This window comes from Triturus cristatus, chromosome 1_2 (assembly GCF_964204655.1).
Source record: "Triturus cristatus chromosome 1_2, aTriCri1.1, whole genome shotgun sequence".
In the NCBI taxonomy this organism is placed as follows: Eukaryota; Metazoa; Chordata; class Amphibia; order Caudata; family Salamandridae; genus Triturus; species Triturus cristatus.
Window position 1 is genome coordinate 1,195,975,862 of NC_140580.1, and position 18,433 is coordinate 1,195,994,294.

The following is an 18,433-nucleotide window of genomic DNA, read 5'->3' on the forward strand; positions in this document are numbered from 1 at the left end:
ACAACATCGTCCTCCTGTTCGGTGTGCTGCTGTCCCGAAGCTCCGGTGTCTTCTCCGAAGATGTCAGGTGGAGCCGAGGTCGATGAGTGCGCCATGGTGCGTCGAGCTCGTCGATCCCGAATAGTCTTTTTCGATCGAAAAGACTTGCAGGCGGGGCAGTCTCGGGCCTCGTGTTCGGGAGAGAGGCAGAGGTTGCACACCTGATGGAGATCGGTGTGGGGAAATTTAGACCCACATTTTGGGCACTTCTTAAAGGGAGTCCTTTCCATTGGCCGAGACCGGAGTCGAGGTAGGCCCGAAGGCCGCTGCCGATGCCTGGAATCGAAGAAGTGCCGAAGAGAGAGATGAAGAAGCCGATTTCGTCTGAAGAATCTCGATGGACGAGGATTTTTCGTCGAAGGTCGAACTGGAAAGGTTCGAAGCCGGAGCACGAAGTATTACATCCGAGCCCGATGGCGGAAAAAAACAATCTGAGGATGGAGCCGAAGCCCATGCGCAGTACGGACCGAAGGAGGAGTCACCGAACTCGTGACTTCCAAAGACTGTCCAAGAAGAAAAACAAACTGCAAACATCCGGGCCCAACACCAGATGGCGATCTATGCACAGTGTATAATCTGCAGCTCATATGCCTCGAACAGTACTGCGGGGGGGGGTGGGACTGGACAGCTGAGAGGTGGGAAATGCCGGAAACGACAAGCAGCGGGGTGGGGGGGGGGGTGGTACTGGACAGCTGGGAGGTGGGAAATGATGGAAAGGCCACTGGATGGGGCGGGGACGTAGGGTTGTGTGTGTGAGCGGGTGTTGTAAATATTTCAATGAAAGACATCTTACCTTGAGGCCGGGTCCCATGTCTTTGTTGCTCCTGCTCTCCTGAGTGCTTGAAAGCGGTGGGGTGATGCTCTTCTGTCATTGCGGATGAGCCGCCACTGAGGGTGCATCACACCAGGTGCTAGGCCTGGGCGACTCAACCCCCGGTCCTCCTCTGCTATGCGTCCCAATTTCTCCTTACCTGGACATCGACACCGTGGCACAATCAGCTGCACTCTCTCCAAATCTGTGACTCAGCCAGCAGGAGCTTTAGCCAGGTGTGATTTCACAAGCCTGGGTACAGCAGTTGCCGCCAAGTCCACAGGGGAACCTCCCGATGCAGATGATGCAGCAGAGACACCTTAGCGGTGAAGTAGCCGCGCTCCCGCCACACAAGTTCAGCGCAGCTCAGGGTCCTCAACCTCCACAGCGTCCGGCCAGCGCAAATTCATCCGACCTGTGATGCACAGAGGCGCGGCCCACCATTGGTAATCTCCTCCGTGCACCCCGGTGTTGTGGTGGCGGTTGGTATGCGATGCAGACCTCCCTATGTTGTTGCGCAGGAGCGCCTCTACCATTCACACCTCCAAGGGGCACCAGACTGTATTCTCACACAGGTCAGCAACGTGTCTCCGTGCGCCCTGCCAGACTTCACCACCAGGTAAGGGCGATCGCCGTGCCTCAATGTCTACCGCCAAGGCTCATCAACTCCACAGCACCTCCGCATCCCACTCCAGGCTCCAGACGAAGGTCCAGCGAGGCATCCAGGCTCCAGTTACAGGTCCAGCGACGCATCCAGGTTCCGGGCGCAGGTCCAGTGAGGCATCCAGGCTCCAGATGCAGGTCCAGCGAGGCATCCAGGCTTCAGACATAGAACCAGCGAAGCATCCAAGCTCCTGACGCAGGACCGGCGAGGCATCCAAGCTCCAGACACAGGACCAGCGAGGCATACAGGCTCCAGACTCAGGACCAGTGAGGCATCCAGCTTCAGACACAGGACCAGCGAGGCATCCAGGCTCCAGACACAGGACCAGCGACGCATCCAGGCTCCTGACGCAGGTCCAGTGAGGCATCCAGGCTCCAGACGCAGGACCAGTGAGGCATCCAGCTCCAGACGCAGGACCAGCGATGCATCAAGCTCCAGACACAGGACCAGCGAGGCATCCAGGCTCCAGACACAGGACCAGCGACGCATCCAGGCTCCTGACGCAAGTCCAGTGAGGGATCCAGGCTCCAGACGCAGGACCAGCGACGCATCCAAGCTCCTGATGCAGGTCCAGCGGGGCATCTAGCCTCCAGATGCAGATCCAGCGAGGCATCCAGAATCCAGACATAGGACCAGCAAAGCATCCAGGCTCCAGACGCAGGTCCAGTGAGGCATCCAGGCTCCAGACGCAGGACCAGTGAGGCATCCAGCTCCAGACGCAGGACCAGCGATGCATCAAGCTCCAGACACAGGACCAGCGAGGCATCCAGACTCCAGACACAGGACCAGCGACGCATCCAGGCTCCTGACGCAAGTCCAGTGAGGGATCCAGGCTCCAGACGCAGGACCAGCGACGCATCCAAGCTCCTGATGCAGGTCCAGCGGGGCATCTAGCCTCCAGATGCAGATCCAGCGAGGCATCCAGAATCCAGACATAGGACCAGCAAAGCATCCAGGCTCCAGACGCAGGTCCAGTGAGGCATCCAGGCTCGACGCAGGACCAGCGAGGCCTCCGGGCCCCAGGGACTGTCCACGCTTTCAAGGTTTGGGATGCCATGGTGTTCCGAAGAGTGCGCAATGAGAAGTTATGCATCACTGGTGTTGCCCCGCGATGCTCCTCTTTTCATGGATGTAGCCCTGCATTTCCTCTTCCCCTGGGACTCTGGCTGGTCATCCTAGATGTTTGGGGGCTTGAGGGGGTTGTTGATCTGTGCTGAACTTGGCTCTGGCTACTCCAATCTGCATTCCATTGTTTTTTGGCCTATTTTTCATTGACGGTGGACTTATAGGCTATTTTTGGCTATAGAGGCAAAAGAAACTCACGTTGGGCTGACTAAGGTGAGCTTTTGTTTTCCGCAAATGAGACTTTCGTTGGTTTTCACCAATTAACGCCGGAATTCCTATCGCTATCACACTAATGTTAGTGGCAGTTTTCACCGCTGATCCCTGCAGCTATCGCCATGTAGCGACGTCTTGTACATACGTCCTAACAAGGTGATAGTTATCAGTGGTAAGAAAATTGCTGCTAACTTGCGTTAGCGGTAGTTATCGCCAGTCCTTCTACATACCCCTCAGTCTTTTCCAACCCAACAGCTTGTGCTGTCTGGTAGGCTGGACCTAAAAATGATTCTTCTTTCTGGTACTAAACAGCATTCGCCAAGCAAATCCAAAGTGGTGTAGTGCATTGACATTTGCACACACGTGCATCATGAGGCGCACACGTGCTTGTTTCCCAGTGAATGTGCGTGCTTAAGTCATGATGTGGTGGTAATTTTATTTAATTTCCCACTCAAAGAAGGCAGATGCACATCGTGTTTTTTGCAGCTACTGGGTACCCCTATAACCTTTAAAAAAAAAAAAGTAGAAATGTAAATAATGTGGGACAGAGAGGAGTGGAGAAACGATGGAGTAGAGGGTGCGGGGAGTTTGGGGGTTGCACTTAACAGGGGAACTGTGGCATTGAGCAGGGAAGGTCTGATGGTGGCAGAATGTCGAGGGGGCTGGAAGCGACAGAGGAGATGCGAGATGGGGTTGGGAAAGCAACAAACAGGCAAGAGGGGGAGAGTATAACACACACAAATGCACCTCCATGGAGTCATACAAGCAATAAGATGGTAAAGAAGCGTTGCTCCAGGGGAGGGGCAAACACAAGAAGAGTAAGGAAAACCATCCAATAGGAAGTAGGAACATGAGACGGACGAGAAAGACAACCCCTGGGAAGCAGTGGGCTGGTCCAAAGCGGACTGTACATATTGGTGTTGTTCACAACAGGTCTTCGACAACAAATAGCTTGAACGGTCTCTAGGCAAGACTTAAAAAGATACGACTTGCACACAGAGTAACAGATAGGCGGGTGTGGATCATCAGGATGGGGGGGGTGGCAGAGGCAGAGCAGTGAGAAAGGCTGGGCCTGGAGGGGCGTAGAGCGAGGGGGGTGAACGGGAGAAGAGCGGGAGAGCAAGAAAAGCCACCACACCTGGGAAAGAGGAGGAGCTAAAATAGGAAACAGAATCAAAAGCGAGGATGAAGAAGCTAAGTGGGTGGGACAAACACAAGACTAAGGAGTGAAGCAATCCAATCAAGCAGAGAACTGAGACAGACAAGGAACCACCCAATCAGGAGCCAGGGCTGATCTGAAGCCCATGATGGAGTGTTGTATGCAGTGCTGTCTGCGCAGGTCAGCAAAGAACGGATGGCCGCCCCTAGGAATGTACGCCCTGGGCCAAGGCCCAGCTCACCTCTCCCCAGGACAGGCCCTGCCAGTGGGTAAGTAAAGTAGTATCAGGCGAGAAAACAAGGGATATAAGGTACCTCAAAGCGCAGGCTTGTAAAGGGGGGTGGGGGTCAGAGCAGGTTACAGTACATTGAGGTAGACGAGGGGATGGGTCGGTGCAGGGTACAGCACATTGAGGAAGAGGGGGTCTGGGTCGGTGCAGGGTACAGTACACTGACGTAGAGGGAGGGGATGGTGCAGGGTACAGTACATTGATGTGGGGGGGCAGGGTCGGTGCAGGGTACAGTTCATTGAGGTAGAGGGGGGATTGGTCGGTGCACGGTACAGTACACCGAGGTAGAGGGAGGGGTCAGTGCAGGGTACAGTACACTGAGTGGGGGGGCTGGGTTGGTGCAGAGTACAGTACACTGAGGTGGGGGGGCTGGGTCGGAGCAGGGTACAGTACACTGAGGTGGGGGGCTGGATCAGTGCAGGGTACAGTACACTGAGGTAGAGGGAGGGGTCGGTGCAGGGTACAGTACACTGAGGTAGAGGGAGGGGTCGGTGCAGGGTACAGTACACTGAGGTAGAGGGAGGGGTCGGTGCAGGGTACAGTACATTGAGGTAGGGGGGATGGGTCGGTGCAGGGTACAGTACACTGAGGTAGGGGGAGGGGTCGGTGCAGGGTACAGTACACTGAGGTGGGGGGAGGGGTCGGTGCAGGGTACAGTACACTGATGAAGGAGGAGGGGTCGGTGCAGGGTACAGTACACCGATGAAGGAGGAGGGGTCGGTGCAGGGTACAGTACACTGAGGTAAAGAGACATGACGACAGTACCTCTGCCCTGGCTGCACCGCTGGAGTCCATGAGAGCTGGAAATGCTGCAATCGGATCCTCTTGTCTCTGGAAGTAAAAGTGACACAAGTTATTAATACGATTAAATTGGCGATCAATAAATTACTGATATGTGAGAAGTTGGCCTGGTATATGCTGTCCACTAGTTATAGTGTGCACCTTGCACCAGTCCAAACAACCCCTTATGGTGATAGGTTAAAGACAACCTTTATTGAAAGCTATCATAGTGGTAGCTATGGAGAGCAGCCTTCAGGCTAAGTCTTGAAGGAATGTAAAGCAGCTTGTTTTACCAGTCTATAATCTCCTGAGTGGCTAAATGAAAGGAAACCACAACAGGTATACATATACAATATATGTATTTATTACTAAACACACCCTACTAGTCTCTTTATGAGGCTAGAGGTCAAAACACATAAGTTACAATTCAAATATTACAGTAAAATAGCACAAATACACGTCAGGCCCTAGGGGCGAGCCAAACCATATACTAAAATAGTGGTATAAGAACCATGACTTAACTAGACACAAGGCCTAGAGCCTGTAGAATCACTGGGACCCCAAGGAACCACCCAAGGTAGTGACACAGGGGACCCACGGAGGCCGTATGCAGTGTGAGAACACAGCCGCGAGCTCCCGTTAGCTTCTATGAGGAATGTCGCGGTTAGATTTTTAAGGATTAGGGACACTTAGAGATGGACTAGGACCAAACCCTTTTGGACTTAGACAGTTCTAGGGTGTTGGACCCGGCCTCATAACATGGCTCTACTGGTCCCCACACCACCTAACCTGGTGCCGGCAGCCCCAATCCCCCGGCCTCACCAAGCCTCTCCACCAGAACACACGCACTCGACCCGGACATCCTCGTCCATGGCCTCTCTCCTTTCGGTCACCCCGGGCCCGCGTGCCCACTTCATGCACCAAGATGGCCGCCCGGCCCCAGCGCGACCCGGGCCTAGAGGCGCCACTCCGGCTGGAGGACATCACGCTTCCAGGGGTGAGAGAGGGAGGAGCAGTTTCTATCGCACCTCTGAACTCCCCTGGGACGATGGGTTTCGATCGGCCCTCCGGCCTCCCTGAATGCTGGCTCCACGCCTGCTGGGTGTCTGGGACTCCTCCCGACCCGGCCATGAAAAGATCACAAGACAATGGCAGGAAAACCCCGACAAGCGACCCCCAGGTGACAAGACCCCTGCCTGGACAGACTCCGGACATCAAAGAGGGGTCGACCTATAACAAGGGGTGCTCTGGGACTGTCCGGCAGATTCGACGCTGGAACAACGAGAGCCTGCTGACGCGGTCGCGGCTCCTGGAACTTAGAACTACCTGAGCCCTGCTGAGTGACTCGCGGCTCCCCGAAGATCGTAAGACCTCCGAACTTGTACCTGAGCCCTGCTGAGTGACTCGCGGCTCCCCGAAGATCGTAAGACCTCTGACCTTGTACCTGAGCCCCGCTGAGTGACTCGCGGCTCCCCGAAGCTCGTAAGACCTCCGAACTTGTACCTGAGCCCTGCTGAGTGACTCGCGGCTCCCTGCAGATCGTAAGACCTCCGAACTTGTACCTGAGCCCTGCTGAGTGACTCGCGGCTCCCTGCAGATCGTAAGACCTCCGAACTTGTACCTGAGCCCGCTGAGTGACTCGCGGCTTCCACAGACTCCACTGGTCCCGCCGGACCCCACGACAACCAGCCTACCCCCCAGCTCGAGGATTGTGAGCTGTGCGCCGGGTACATCCTTACCTTGAACTTTTGTGCCAAAGACTGTCCCGCTACCCCCTATCCCTTCCGAGACTCATTGAGCCCGCGCTCTCCTTGTACATATTTGCAGTGCTAACCTATTTGATAAAGATTGGTTCCTGAGAACGCACGGTGTGTTGCTTCTGTGTCGTGTGGTGCCCGAAGTACGATCCTCGATACGAGACTTCTCCTCCTGAGGAGTCCCCCGCCAGTGCCCGGCTACGATACTTGGGGGTGGGTCTCAGGGTAGTCAGGACTCCCTTCCCGGGCTCCTCTGAGGTCGCCGTCTAACATTGGTGGCAAGCGACGGGATTCGGGCCCATCACCGAGAGATCGTACTGTGAACGACGGACGCACTACCAACAAAGATGGCAGAAGGAAACACCGTGATCCCCGCAGAAATCAACGCCAACAGGGTGTTCCAGGTGGAACAACTAGAAGAATACACACACAAAGAACTAAAGCAATTCTGCAAAGAACTTAGAATCGCTACCACCGGTCTCAACACCAAGGAAGATTTGCAGAAAGCACTGAAAGCCTGGGTGGATACCGGGGCCTCCCGCCCGGAAAACACGGGGGAGCGCCCCGACGAGGCCGAACCTCCCCAAGGCGAAAGCAGCAACAATCAGGTGCGAAGCGTCGTACCAGACGGGGGCCTATCCCCGGAGGAACTTGCGGACAGAGAGAGAAGCCGCAATCACGAACTCGAGTTAGCGAAACTCAAAATCGATGGCGAATTAAAGTTAGAAGAGAGAAAAAGCTAGCAGTAGAGCAAATGCGCGTGCAAGGCGAGCTAGAAGAGAAGAAGCTCCAACGAGAACACGAAGGAAGGAAGCTCCAACTGGAGCACGAACGCAGCTTGAAGGAAATCGAACTCAAGGCCAGAAGTGAGGAAGGGAGGCCCCCGGGAAACCGAGAGGCGACCTCCCCAGCGGAGCAGAAGGTCCACATCCCCAAGGATGTGGTCAAGAAATATTATAAAAACGATGACATTCAGCAATGGTTCAGGGCCTACGAGGTCGCCATGACCTCCCATCGGGTCCCGCAGAAGGACTGGGGGGCAGGGTTGTGGGGACGGTTTCTGAGCGAAGGAAGAGACACCCTGCTCGACCTACCCCTCTCTCTGCAGACCTCCTACAGCCACATGAAAGAGGCTCTACTCACAAGGTACGGTCTCACCCCCGAGATGTACCGTCAGCGATTCCGGGACTGCAGGAAAATCCCGGGCACCACCTGGGTAGAATATGTAAACTTTTTTAGTCGGGCCTTCGATGGGTGGGTCAAGGGCAGCAAAGTCACCACTCTTGAGGAGCTCACCGACCTCCTATTGTGGGAACACCTGGCTGCGAACTGCTTTGTGGAACTACGCCAGCATCTGCTCGACAGCAAACTCACCGATCCCAGGAAGCTGGCGGTGGAAGCAGACCGCTGGACCAACACCCGGGTCACCCGGGGCATGGTAGGAGAATACCCCCGAGCCAGTCAGGGACCACATCGCCAGAGAGGAGGGGGGAACCAGGGAGGCCAGAGAGAGTCCCAGCCTAGTCCTCCGAAGACCCAATCTCCACCTTTCCCAGCGCCCCCCCCACCAGTATCCGGACCACCCGGGAGACGGGGACACAGGGTAACCGTCACTTGCTTCCGTTGCCAGAAGCCCGGGCACTACGCCAATGACCCAGAGTGCCCCATGGCCACCCAAAACACCCCTGCAAGACAGATAGCCAACGTAGCTCTGGGGGAGGAGGTTGAGGAAACCGGGGAGTGGGAACCCGCAGCCATGGCCCTAGTATCCCTGGGAGATAGGGAGATGGTCCCTGGTAGCCTCCTGCCCTCCAACACGAAGAAATGCGGGCAGCTCGTTAAGATCAATGGCCACCAAACAGAGGCCCTGCGGGACACCGGGGCCAGCATCACCGGTGTCCTCAGGCACTTAGTCCCCGAGGAGCAGATCCTCCCCAACGTCTTTTGCCCAGTCATTTCCGCCGATAATAGAGAGAGTATGTGTCAGGTAGCTCTGGTGCCGTTTGAGTGGGGTGGAGTAGTAGGTAAACTGAGGGTTGCCGTAAGAACCTCCCAGCCGGTCGACTGCTTCCTGGGGAACGACCTGGAGAGTTCGCCCTGGAAGCACGTCGAACGCAAGGCCCACCTAGAAATGATGGGGCTCCCCGAGTGGGTGTGCGCCACCACCCGATCTATGTCAGCCCGACTCACCCCCCTGGGAGAAGTCGAAGACGCCCCGACCGAAGAAGTCAGAGCAGTAACCCCCGAGGGTCCTCCCGTCCCCCCATCGGAGGGGCCCGTCGCCAGCGACGAGCCCTCCCTGTCCGACACCGCCCTGGTCCCTGAGTTAGGCGATCTACCCGAGTTGGCCCAATGGCGCCACGAGGGTGGACTGCGGCGCCAGGCCGAGGGCCAAGCCGCAGGCGACCAAACTGGCACGCACCGAATTTATTGGGAAAATAGCATTTTGTATAGTGAGCAGAAGTCGGTGGAGCTGGGATCCGGACGGGTGCTGGTGGTACCCCTCCGCTTCCGAGACTTCCTCCTGGGCTTAGCCCACGACGTCCCCCTTGCCGGCCACCTGGGTCAAGACAAGACTTACAGCCGTCTCGTGACCCATTTTTACTGGCCTAAGATGAGAGCAGCCGTAGAAGCCCACTGCAAGTCCTGTCCCACGTGCCAAGCTAGCGGGAAGAGTGGGGGGAAGCGCAAGGCTCCCCTCCAACCCTTCCCGGTCGTCAGTACCCCCTTTGAACGAGTCGGGATCGACATCGTGGGGCCCCTGGACCCCCCTACCTCCCAAGGTCACCGTTTCATCCTGGTCCTGGTGGATCACGCCACCCGATACCCTGAGGCGATCCCCCTACGCACTGTCACGGCCCCCGTAGTGGGCCGGGCCCTGATGGGGATCTTTTCCCGGGTAGGGTTCCCCCGCGAGGTCGTGAGCGATCGCGGCACTAATTTTATCTCGATGTACATGACGTCCCTGTGGCAACAATGTGGAGTGTCCTACAAATTCACTACCCCGTACCATCCCCAAGGGAACGGCCTAGTAGAGAGGTTTAACCGGACCCTGAAAGGGATGATCACCGGCCTAGAAGAGCCCCTCCGGCGTAAGTGGGACGTCCTGCTCCCCTGCCTCTTGTTCGCTTACCGAGAGGTCCCCCAGAAGTCCCTAGGGTTCAGCCCGTTTGAGTTGCTCTATGGACACCCCGTCCGAGGTCCCCTCAGCTTGGTTAAGGAAGGGTGGGAGGCGGCACCCCAGACCACCCCACGAGATGTGTTCCACTATGTTCTGACCCTCCGGAACCAGACCAGGAAGTTCCGAGCGCTGGCCGAGGCCAACCTAGAGACAAGCCAAGAAGAGATGAAGCGCTGGTACGACCAGAATGCCACTCTGGTCGAGTTCCAGCCAGGCCAACAAGTATGGGTCATGGCTCCTGTGAAGCCAGGCGCCCTCCAGGACAGGTGGACCGGGCCCTACAAGGTGATTGAGCGGAAGAGCCCAGTCACATACTTGGTGGACGTCCAGTCGCCCCGGGATCCCCTCCGGGTCCTTCACGTGAACCGCCTCAAGCCTCACTTCGTGCGGACCGAACTAAGCCTCCTGCTGGCCACCGATGACGGGGCCGAAGATGAGTCCGATCCCCTCCCGGACCTCCTGTGTGTCAAGGAGCAGGATGGCTCCGTGGAGGGAGTGAATCTCTCCCCAGCTCTCACGGCCCAGCAACAAGAGGACTGCCGCCAGCTACTAGGACAATTTGCCGACCTCTTCTCCCTGATCCCCCGAGTTACCGACTGGTGCGTCCATGACGTGGACACCGGGGACAGCCCGCCGGTGAGACACCGAGCCTACCGGGTCCCCGACCGGGTCCGGTCCTGCATTCAAGCTGAAGTCTCAAGGATGTTGACCATGGGAGTGATCGAGCCAACTGACAGTCCCTGGGCCAGCCCCGTGGTCCTGGTCCCGAAGGCAGCGGCCCCCGGTGTCGCCCCCGAGCTCCGGTTCTGTGTGGACTACCGGGGGCTCAATGACGTCACCCGAGCCGATGCCCACCCCATTCCACGGGCCGACGAGCTCATTGACCGACTCGGGGCAGCACGGTTCCTTAGCACCTTCGACCTCACCTGCGGATACTGGCAGATTGCGCTCACCGAGGGGGCCAAGGAGCGATCGGCCTTCTCCACCCCAGATGGGCATTACCGCTTCCGCGTAATGCCCTTCGGAATGAAGAATGCCCCGGCCACCTTCCAGCGACTGGTAAATAGAGTCCTGGCCGGGCTAGAACAGTTCAGCGCGGCCTATCTGGACGACATCGCCGTTTTCAGTTCCGGATGGAGTGAGCACCTCCAGCACCTCCGGAGGGTGCTAACCGCCCTGCGCCAGGCAGGCCTGACAGTAAAAGCCAGCAAGTGCCAAATTGGACAAGGATCAGTAGTCTACCTGGGGCACCAGGTCGGGAGTGGCCAGGTCGCCCCTCTACAACCAAAAATCGACGCCATCGTGGCCTGGGAACCCCCCACCACCCAAACGGAGGTCCGAGCCTTTCTGGGCCTCACTGGCTACTACCGCAGATTCATCAAGGGGTAGGGCAGCCTTGTCGGCCCCCTCACAGAACTCACATCCAAAAAACAGCCAAAAAGGGTTCAGTGGACAACTGCCTGCCAGGAGGCGTTCGATGCCCTAAAGAAGGCCATGTGCACGGCCCCCGTCCTCCAGGCTCCCGACTACTCCAAGGAGTTTGTAGTCCAGACCGATGCCTCCGAGCATGGCATTGGGGCCGTCCTGTCCCAGATGAATGACCAAGGCCTGGACCAGCCCGTCGCCTTCCTCAGTCGGCGGCTGTTGCCCAGAGAACAGCGATGGAGTACCATTGAGCGCGAAGCCTTTGCCGTGGTCTGGGCACTCAAGAAACTACGCCCTTACCTGTTCGGCACACATTTCAAAGTCCAAACCGACCATCGGCCCTTGCGATGGCTCATGCAGATGCGGGGAGAAAACCCCAAGCTACTGCGGTGGTCAATCTCCCTTCAGGGGATGGATTTCACCGTGGAACACCGTCCTGGGACGGACCACGCCAACGCCGATGGCCTCTCCCGGTTCTTCCGCCTCAGCGAAGAGAACCCCCCAAGATGATGGGCAGTTCTCTCCGGCTTTCAGCTGGGGGGGACGCGTGTTGGACCCGGCCTCATAACATGGCTCTACTGGTCCCCACACCACCTAACCTGGTGCCGGCAGCCCCAATCCCCCGGCCTCACCAAGCCTCTCCACCAGAACACACGCACTCGACCCGGACATCCTCGTCCATGGCCTCTCTCCTTTCGGTCACCCCGGGCCCGCGTGCCCACTTCATGCACCAAGATGGCCGCCCGGCCCCAGCGCGACCCGGGCCTAGAGGCGCCACTCCGGCTGGAGGACATCACGCTTCCAGGGGTGAGAGAGGGAGGAGCAGTTTCTATCGCACCTCTGAACTCCCCTGGGACGATGGGTTTCGATCGGCCCTCCGGCCTCCCTGAATGCTGGCTCCACGCCTGCTGGGTGTCTGGGACTCCTCCCGACCCGGCCATGAAAAGATCACAAGACAATGACAGGAAAACCCCGACAAGCGACCCCCAGGTGACAAGACCCCTGCCTGGACAGACTCTGGACATCAAAGAGGGGTCGACCTATAACAAGGGGTGCTCTGGGACTGTCCGGCAGATTCGACGCTGGAACAACGAGAGCCTGCTGACGCGGTCGCGGCTCTTGGAACTTAGAACTACCTGAGCCCTGCCGAGTGACTCGCGGCTCCCCGAAGATCGTAAGACCTCCGAACTTGTACCTGAGCCCTGCTGAGTGACTCGCGGCTCCCCGAAGATCGTAAGACCTCTGACCTTGTACCTGAGCCCCGCTGAGTGACTCGCGGCTCCCCGAAGCTCGTAAGACCTCCGAACTTGTACCTGAGCCCTGCTGAGTGACTCGCGGCTCCCTGCAGATCGTAAGACCTCCGAACTTGTACCTGAGCCCTGCTGAGTGACTCGCGGCTCCCTGCAGATCGTAAGACCTCCGAACTTGTACCTGAGCCCGCTGAGTGACTCGCGGCTTCCACAGACTCCACTGGTCCCGCCGGACCCCACGACAACCAGCCTACCCCCCAGCTCGAGGATTGTGAGCTGTGCGCCGGGTACATCCTTACCTTGAACTTTTGTGCCAAAGACTGTCCCGCTACCCCCTATCCCTTCCGAGACTCATTGAGCCCGCGCTCTCCTTGTACATATTTGCAGTGCTAACCTATTTGATAAAGATTGGTTCCTGAGAACGCACGGTGTGTTGCTTCTGTGTCGTGTGGTGCCCGAAGTACGATCCTCGATACGAGACTTCTCCTCCTGAGGAGTCCCCCGCCAGTGCCCGGCTACGATACTTGGGGGTGGGTCTCAGGGTAGTCAGGACTCCCTTCCCGGGCTCCTCTGAGGTCGCCGTCTAACATAGGGTCAACACCCATGGGAGCACCGAAGTACTCGAGTTACCTCACCCAGGGAAGCCGGTTGCATAGGTGTCAAATGGTGTAGGGTCGCGTCGTCATTTTTCAATGGAAGCTGGCGAAGAAGTGCTGCTGCCGGGAAGATGCGAAGTGTCCGAAGAGATCCAAGTCTGGATCAAAGATGTGAAGAACCTGAAAGCAGAGGGGACAGAGTCTTGGTCAATTGCCAGGGGCACGATAGACGAATGCCCACCGTGTTTCTGGTGAAGAAGGTGAAGCTTGACACTTCAGCCACGAGGACCAGGAGGCGTCGAGGATGACCAGGAGCTGGAGTAGAGCTGTCCCACGAAAGATGTCGAGTGCTGCAGCGTTGGTGCCCGGATTGGACACAACAAGCCTTGGCAACAGCAACCCACGAAGAAAGGAGAAAGATGCTTCGGTGCGGACGAGCAAGGTCCGAGAGACTCCCCCAGCGAGTAGGAGTGAGGGCACATCTGGATCAACCAGGGAATCCCAAAGGAAGTCAGAGTTACCTTCACAGGGACCCACCAGTCGACGGACCAGGGATCGCAAAGGGACTTTGAGAGGAATCACAAAATGGCGGTCCACGGGTCACTCGGGGTGACTAGGCCGACAATCTTTGGTGGATTCTTTGCTCGGGGTCTGGGCTACAAGTAACCCAATGCACAGCCTTAGCAGACGTCGAGAAGCTGATGCACTTGCAAATATGCACAGTGTCCAGGGGTTCCGGTTCCACGGTACCCACAAGGGCTACGGGTCTCAGCTTTGCTGGGGACCTGGTTCAGCCTCTGGGAAGTCTGGAAAACCATCCCTGGTGTTGCAAAGTCTTCGGCGTCCGGCGAGAGCTTCGGAGATGCAGACCAGACAGATGCGTCTTTGGTGCCTGCCAAGCAGGGGAGTAACTCCTTTACTCCAAAGGAGATTCTCCAGTCATCTGGCGTTAAACAGATCGTTGAAGTTCCAGGATTCAGTTTCAGAGTTTCGTCCAGGGATATCTAAAGTCTTGTTGCCAGGGGTTCCTACTTTATACCCAAGGAAGGGGTTGGACTAACTCAGGGGACTCACCTATGGGAGGGTTTGCAAAGAGGGGTGGCTACACCCATTTCCTTTGTCCAGTTTTGCGCCAGAGCAGGGGCTTGTAGCCCCTGAATCAGTTTGAGCTGGACTATGCACAGGGACACCACATGTGCCTCCAATGTAGGACTTCAAAGCACTCTCAGAGTGCACCCACCCAACCCCAATACACTAAAGCCTGTCTGGAGGGTGGTGACACATTCCTGTGACAGGAAACCTATTGTCCAGGCCTCCCCTGCCGGAGTTTCGGTCATCAGCAGGAGGTCAGACTCGTGTCTGTGGCTGCAGCATCCATTTTGTGATGCCAGGGCTCTTTTAAGTTGGTACCGGGTATACCGGTGCTGTCATGTCTCTCCTTCTAGAAGGGTGGGATCATACTTCCACACCAGTTACTGGTGTGGGGGTATGATTCCAAGGGGTTTGACACCAAACACAACATGTTTCCAATGCAGCCAGTCCAAAGTTAGCATTTACCGTTGCGTTATAATTCACTTAAGAGTATATGGTCAGGCTGCAGCACAGACAACCCCGGAGAAGAGATTCCGAAGGCTGCAGAGGGGCTCTGCTCATGCATGGGCACCCTCTCACACAAAACCAAGCACCCTGCCTTCAGGATTGATAAGGCCTGCCATAGGGGTGACTGATAGGTTTCTATGTGCAGTGATAGGTGAGATATAGTGAACCTATAACTCTGTAAGGGGTGCATGCACCACCTTACCCAGGGTGCAGTAGCAGGCCTGAGGTGTCATTTTGGAGGGCTTCCCAGGGGTGGCATAATACATGCTTCAGCCCCTGGTAGGCCTCTGGGGTACCTATGCCCTGGGTACATAGTATACCATATACTAGGGACTTATAAGGGCACCCCAGAATCCAATCTATGGTGTACCTAAGGTACTAGGAATCAATTTAGAGAAGGAGCAGCTAGGCTGGGGTCCTGAATAGCAGGGCCCCAGCCACACGAAAAACAGTGTTACAGCAGTAAAAAGTGATGGCAACCATAAGAAACAGATCCTACTCTCCTACATGGTAAATAGCTCTTCTTGCTGGAATCAAGTGGCAGGTTAGGTCAATGCACGCAGGTCGACCCTGCGCTGCCCTAGTTTGGTACAGTCCGTTCTCTTCGCATGCAGCACCCCTGCAGGACAGACGTACTCCAGCAAAAGCCCCCTGCTGTGCTGAACCCCCCTGCAGCACAGACGTACTCCAGCAAGAGCCCCCTGCAGTACTAAATCCCCCCTGCAGCGCAGACATACTCCAGCAAGAGAGCCCTGATCCCTGCTGTGCTGTACCCCCCAGCAGCACAGACGTACTCCAGCAAAAGCCCCCTGCTGTGCTGAAACCCCCTGCAGCACAGACGTACTCCAGCAAGAGGCCCCTTTCCCGTGCAGCACAGACGTACTCCAGCAAGCGGCCCCTTCTGTGCTGCAGCCACCCTTTAGCACAGACATTTACACCAGCACGAAGGCTTTGGCCCCTGCTGCAGCCCCCCTGCAGCATAGACATACTCCATTAGGAGAAAGAGTGACTGCCACATTACCCTCCAACCAGTAGAAAGAGGGACTGCCACATACTCTCCCACCAGGAGTAAGAGTGACTGTCACATACTCTCCCACCAGGAGAAAGAGTGACGGACAAGTTACTTACCTTCGGTAACGCTTTTTCTGGTGGATACAGTATCTGCCTGTGGATTCCTCACCTTGTGAATATCCCCTGCGCCAGCAACATTCGGAAACTTTTGTAGCAGTCCACGCCGATGGGGTCGAAGACGAAGTCACAGAGACACGGCTCCGCTCGCGACTCCGCTGATGTCACCGGCTCCATAAGAAGACCTCGTCGGCGTGATGATGTCAGTTCCGCCCTTTTTTCCGTGCCAACGAGGCACACGGACGGACTGACAGCAATATATACACAGTATACACAGTACATAATATAAAAATCAACACACACAGTGTGGATAATAAAATAGAAAGGCAAAAGAAACAACACAATGCCTTTGACAGCAACAAATACATATACTAAAGGTATACAAGGGTGGACAACGGGGAGGCGGGTGGGTCAGTGAGGAATCCACAGGCAGATACTGTATCCACCAGAAAAAGCGTTACCGAAGGTAAGTAACTTGTTCTTCTGATGGATACATCTGCCAGTGGATTCCTCACCTTGTGAATAGATTCCCACAGCAGTCACCACTCCCGGAGGAGGGTGTCCAACCTTCTATACCAGAAAGTCCTGAAGGACGGAACGAGCAAAGTGTCCGTCCCTCCTCACCTCGGTGTCCAAGCAATAATGTTTCGCAAAAGTGTTGAGGGAGGCCCAAGTTGCCGCCCTACAAATGTCCTCCACAGGAACACCCCTAGACAAAGCAGAAGTGGAAGACTTTGCTCTAGTGGAATGAGCCCTTAAACCCTCTGGAGGTTCCTTACCAGCCAGGGAGTAGCAAAACTTGACGCACAAGACAATCCATCTGGAAAGGGTGCGCTTGTGCACCGCTCGACCTTTCCTGCAGCCAACAAAGCCCACGAAGAGCTGGTCATCAACTCTGAAGTCCTGAGTCCAGTCCAGGTAGAAGCTCACCGCCCTCTTAGGGTCCAAGCGGTGAAGTCTCTCCTCCTCCTTGGAAGGGTGAGGGGGAGGATAGAAGGAAGGCAGGGTATTGGACTGCCCCAGATGGAAGGGAGTTACCACCTTAGGCAGAAATACAGCCCTGGTCCTGAGTACCATTCTTTCAGCATGAATGGTCAAAAACGGGGGTTTTGAACTCAGAGCTTGAAGCTCACTTACCCTTCTTGCCGAGGTGATTGCAATGAGAAAAACCGTCTTAAAAGACAACAATCTCAAGGGACACTTATGTAAGGGCTCGAAAGGAGAACCCATAAGATAAGTCAAGACAAGGTTTAAGTCCCATTGAGGCACAATAAAGGGAGTAGGAGGAAACCTGTTTTTGAGGCCCTTAAGAAAACGAAGACCAATAGGTGATTTGAATAATGACGGCTGATCCAGCAAGCAAACGAAAGCTGACAAAGCCGATAAGTATCCTTTTACAGTAGCCACAGCAAAGCCTTGCTGAGCAAGAGAAAGGGCAAACTGTAGAATGTTAGATAGACGAGCCTTCAAAGGATCAATTGACTTCTCTCCACACCAGAGAACAAATTTAGACCACCTATATGAATATATAGATTTGGTGGAATGACGTCTGGCAGACAAAATTACATCTACCACATCAGGTGGGAGAGAAAAAGAATTCAGGATGCCCTGTTCAATCTCCAGGCATGAAGGTGTAAGCTCTGGAGGTGGGGGTGTAGAACATGCCCCTCCGACTGCGAGAGGAGATCTGCCCTCAGAGGGAGACGGAGCGGAGGGCACGAGGAGAGGTGGAGAAGATCTGAATACCACACCCTTCTTGGCCAATCCGGGGCGATCAATATGACTTGGGCCCGGTCTTGGTGAATCTTCCTCAGAACCAGAGGAATCAAGGGTATGGGAGGAAACGCGTAAAGGAGTCGTGAGCCCCAACTCAACTGAAACGCGTCCCCCAACGCTCCCTGCATCAGATACTGGAGACTGCAGAATGACGGGCAGTGAACATTCTCATGAGTGGCGAACAGGTCCACCCGAGGAGTTCCCCACATTCGAAAGACGTGACGAACCACCTCCCGATGGAGCCTCTACTCGTGGTCGGCGGAGAACTGCCGACTGAGACTGTCCGCACGTACGTTTAGAACCCCGGCCAGATGATTTGTTATCAGACAAATCTGATGGTCCTGAGCACAGGACCATAGACGCAGAACCTCTCTGCAGAGACAAAGAGACCCTACTCCTCCCTGTTTGTTGACATACCACATCACGGTAGTGTTGTCCGTCAGGACTTGAACAGACTGACCGCAAAGGGAAGGGAGGAAGGCCTTGAGTGCCAAACGAATCGCCCGCAATTCCAGAAGGTTGATGTGAAGTAACCTTTTCTCTGGAGACCAAAGACCCTTGATCTCCAGATCCCCCAGATGAGCACCGCACCCTGTGGATGCATCCGTAATCACTGTGGCCACCGATGGAGGTAGATGAAA

The 18,433-nt window shown here is 56.0% G+C and overlaps 1 protein-coding gene across 3 annotated transcripts in view; it reads right to left on the minus strand.

The window, feature by feature from the left end:
• The window catches only part of COL27A1 (collagen type XXVII alpha 1 chain), a 2,221,286-nt gene that overhangs the window by 258,211 nt on the left and 1,944,642 nt on the right, over positions 1-18,433 (minus strand). For all 3 annotated transcript variants that reach the window (XM_085614179.1, XM_085614180.1, XM_085614178.1), the window contains exon 57: positions 5,066-5,131. In XM_085614179.1, the coding sequence (XP_085470305.1) occupies positions 5,066-5,131 (66 nt within the window). The remainder of the gene's footprint in view (positions 1-5,065; positions 5,132-18,433) is intronic.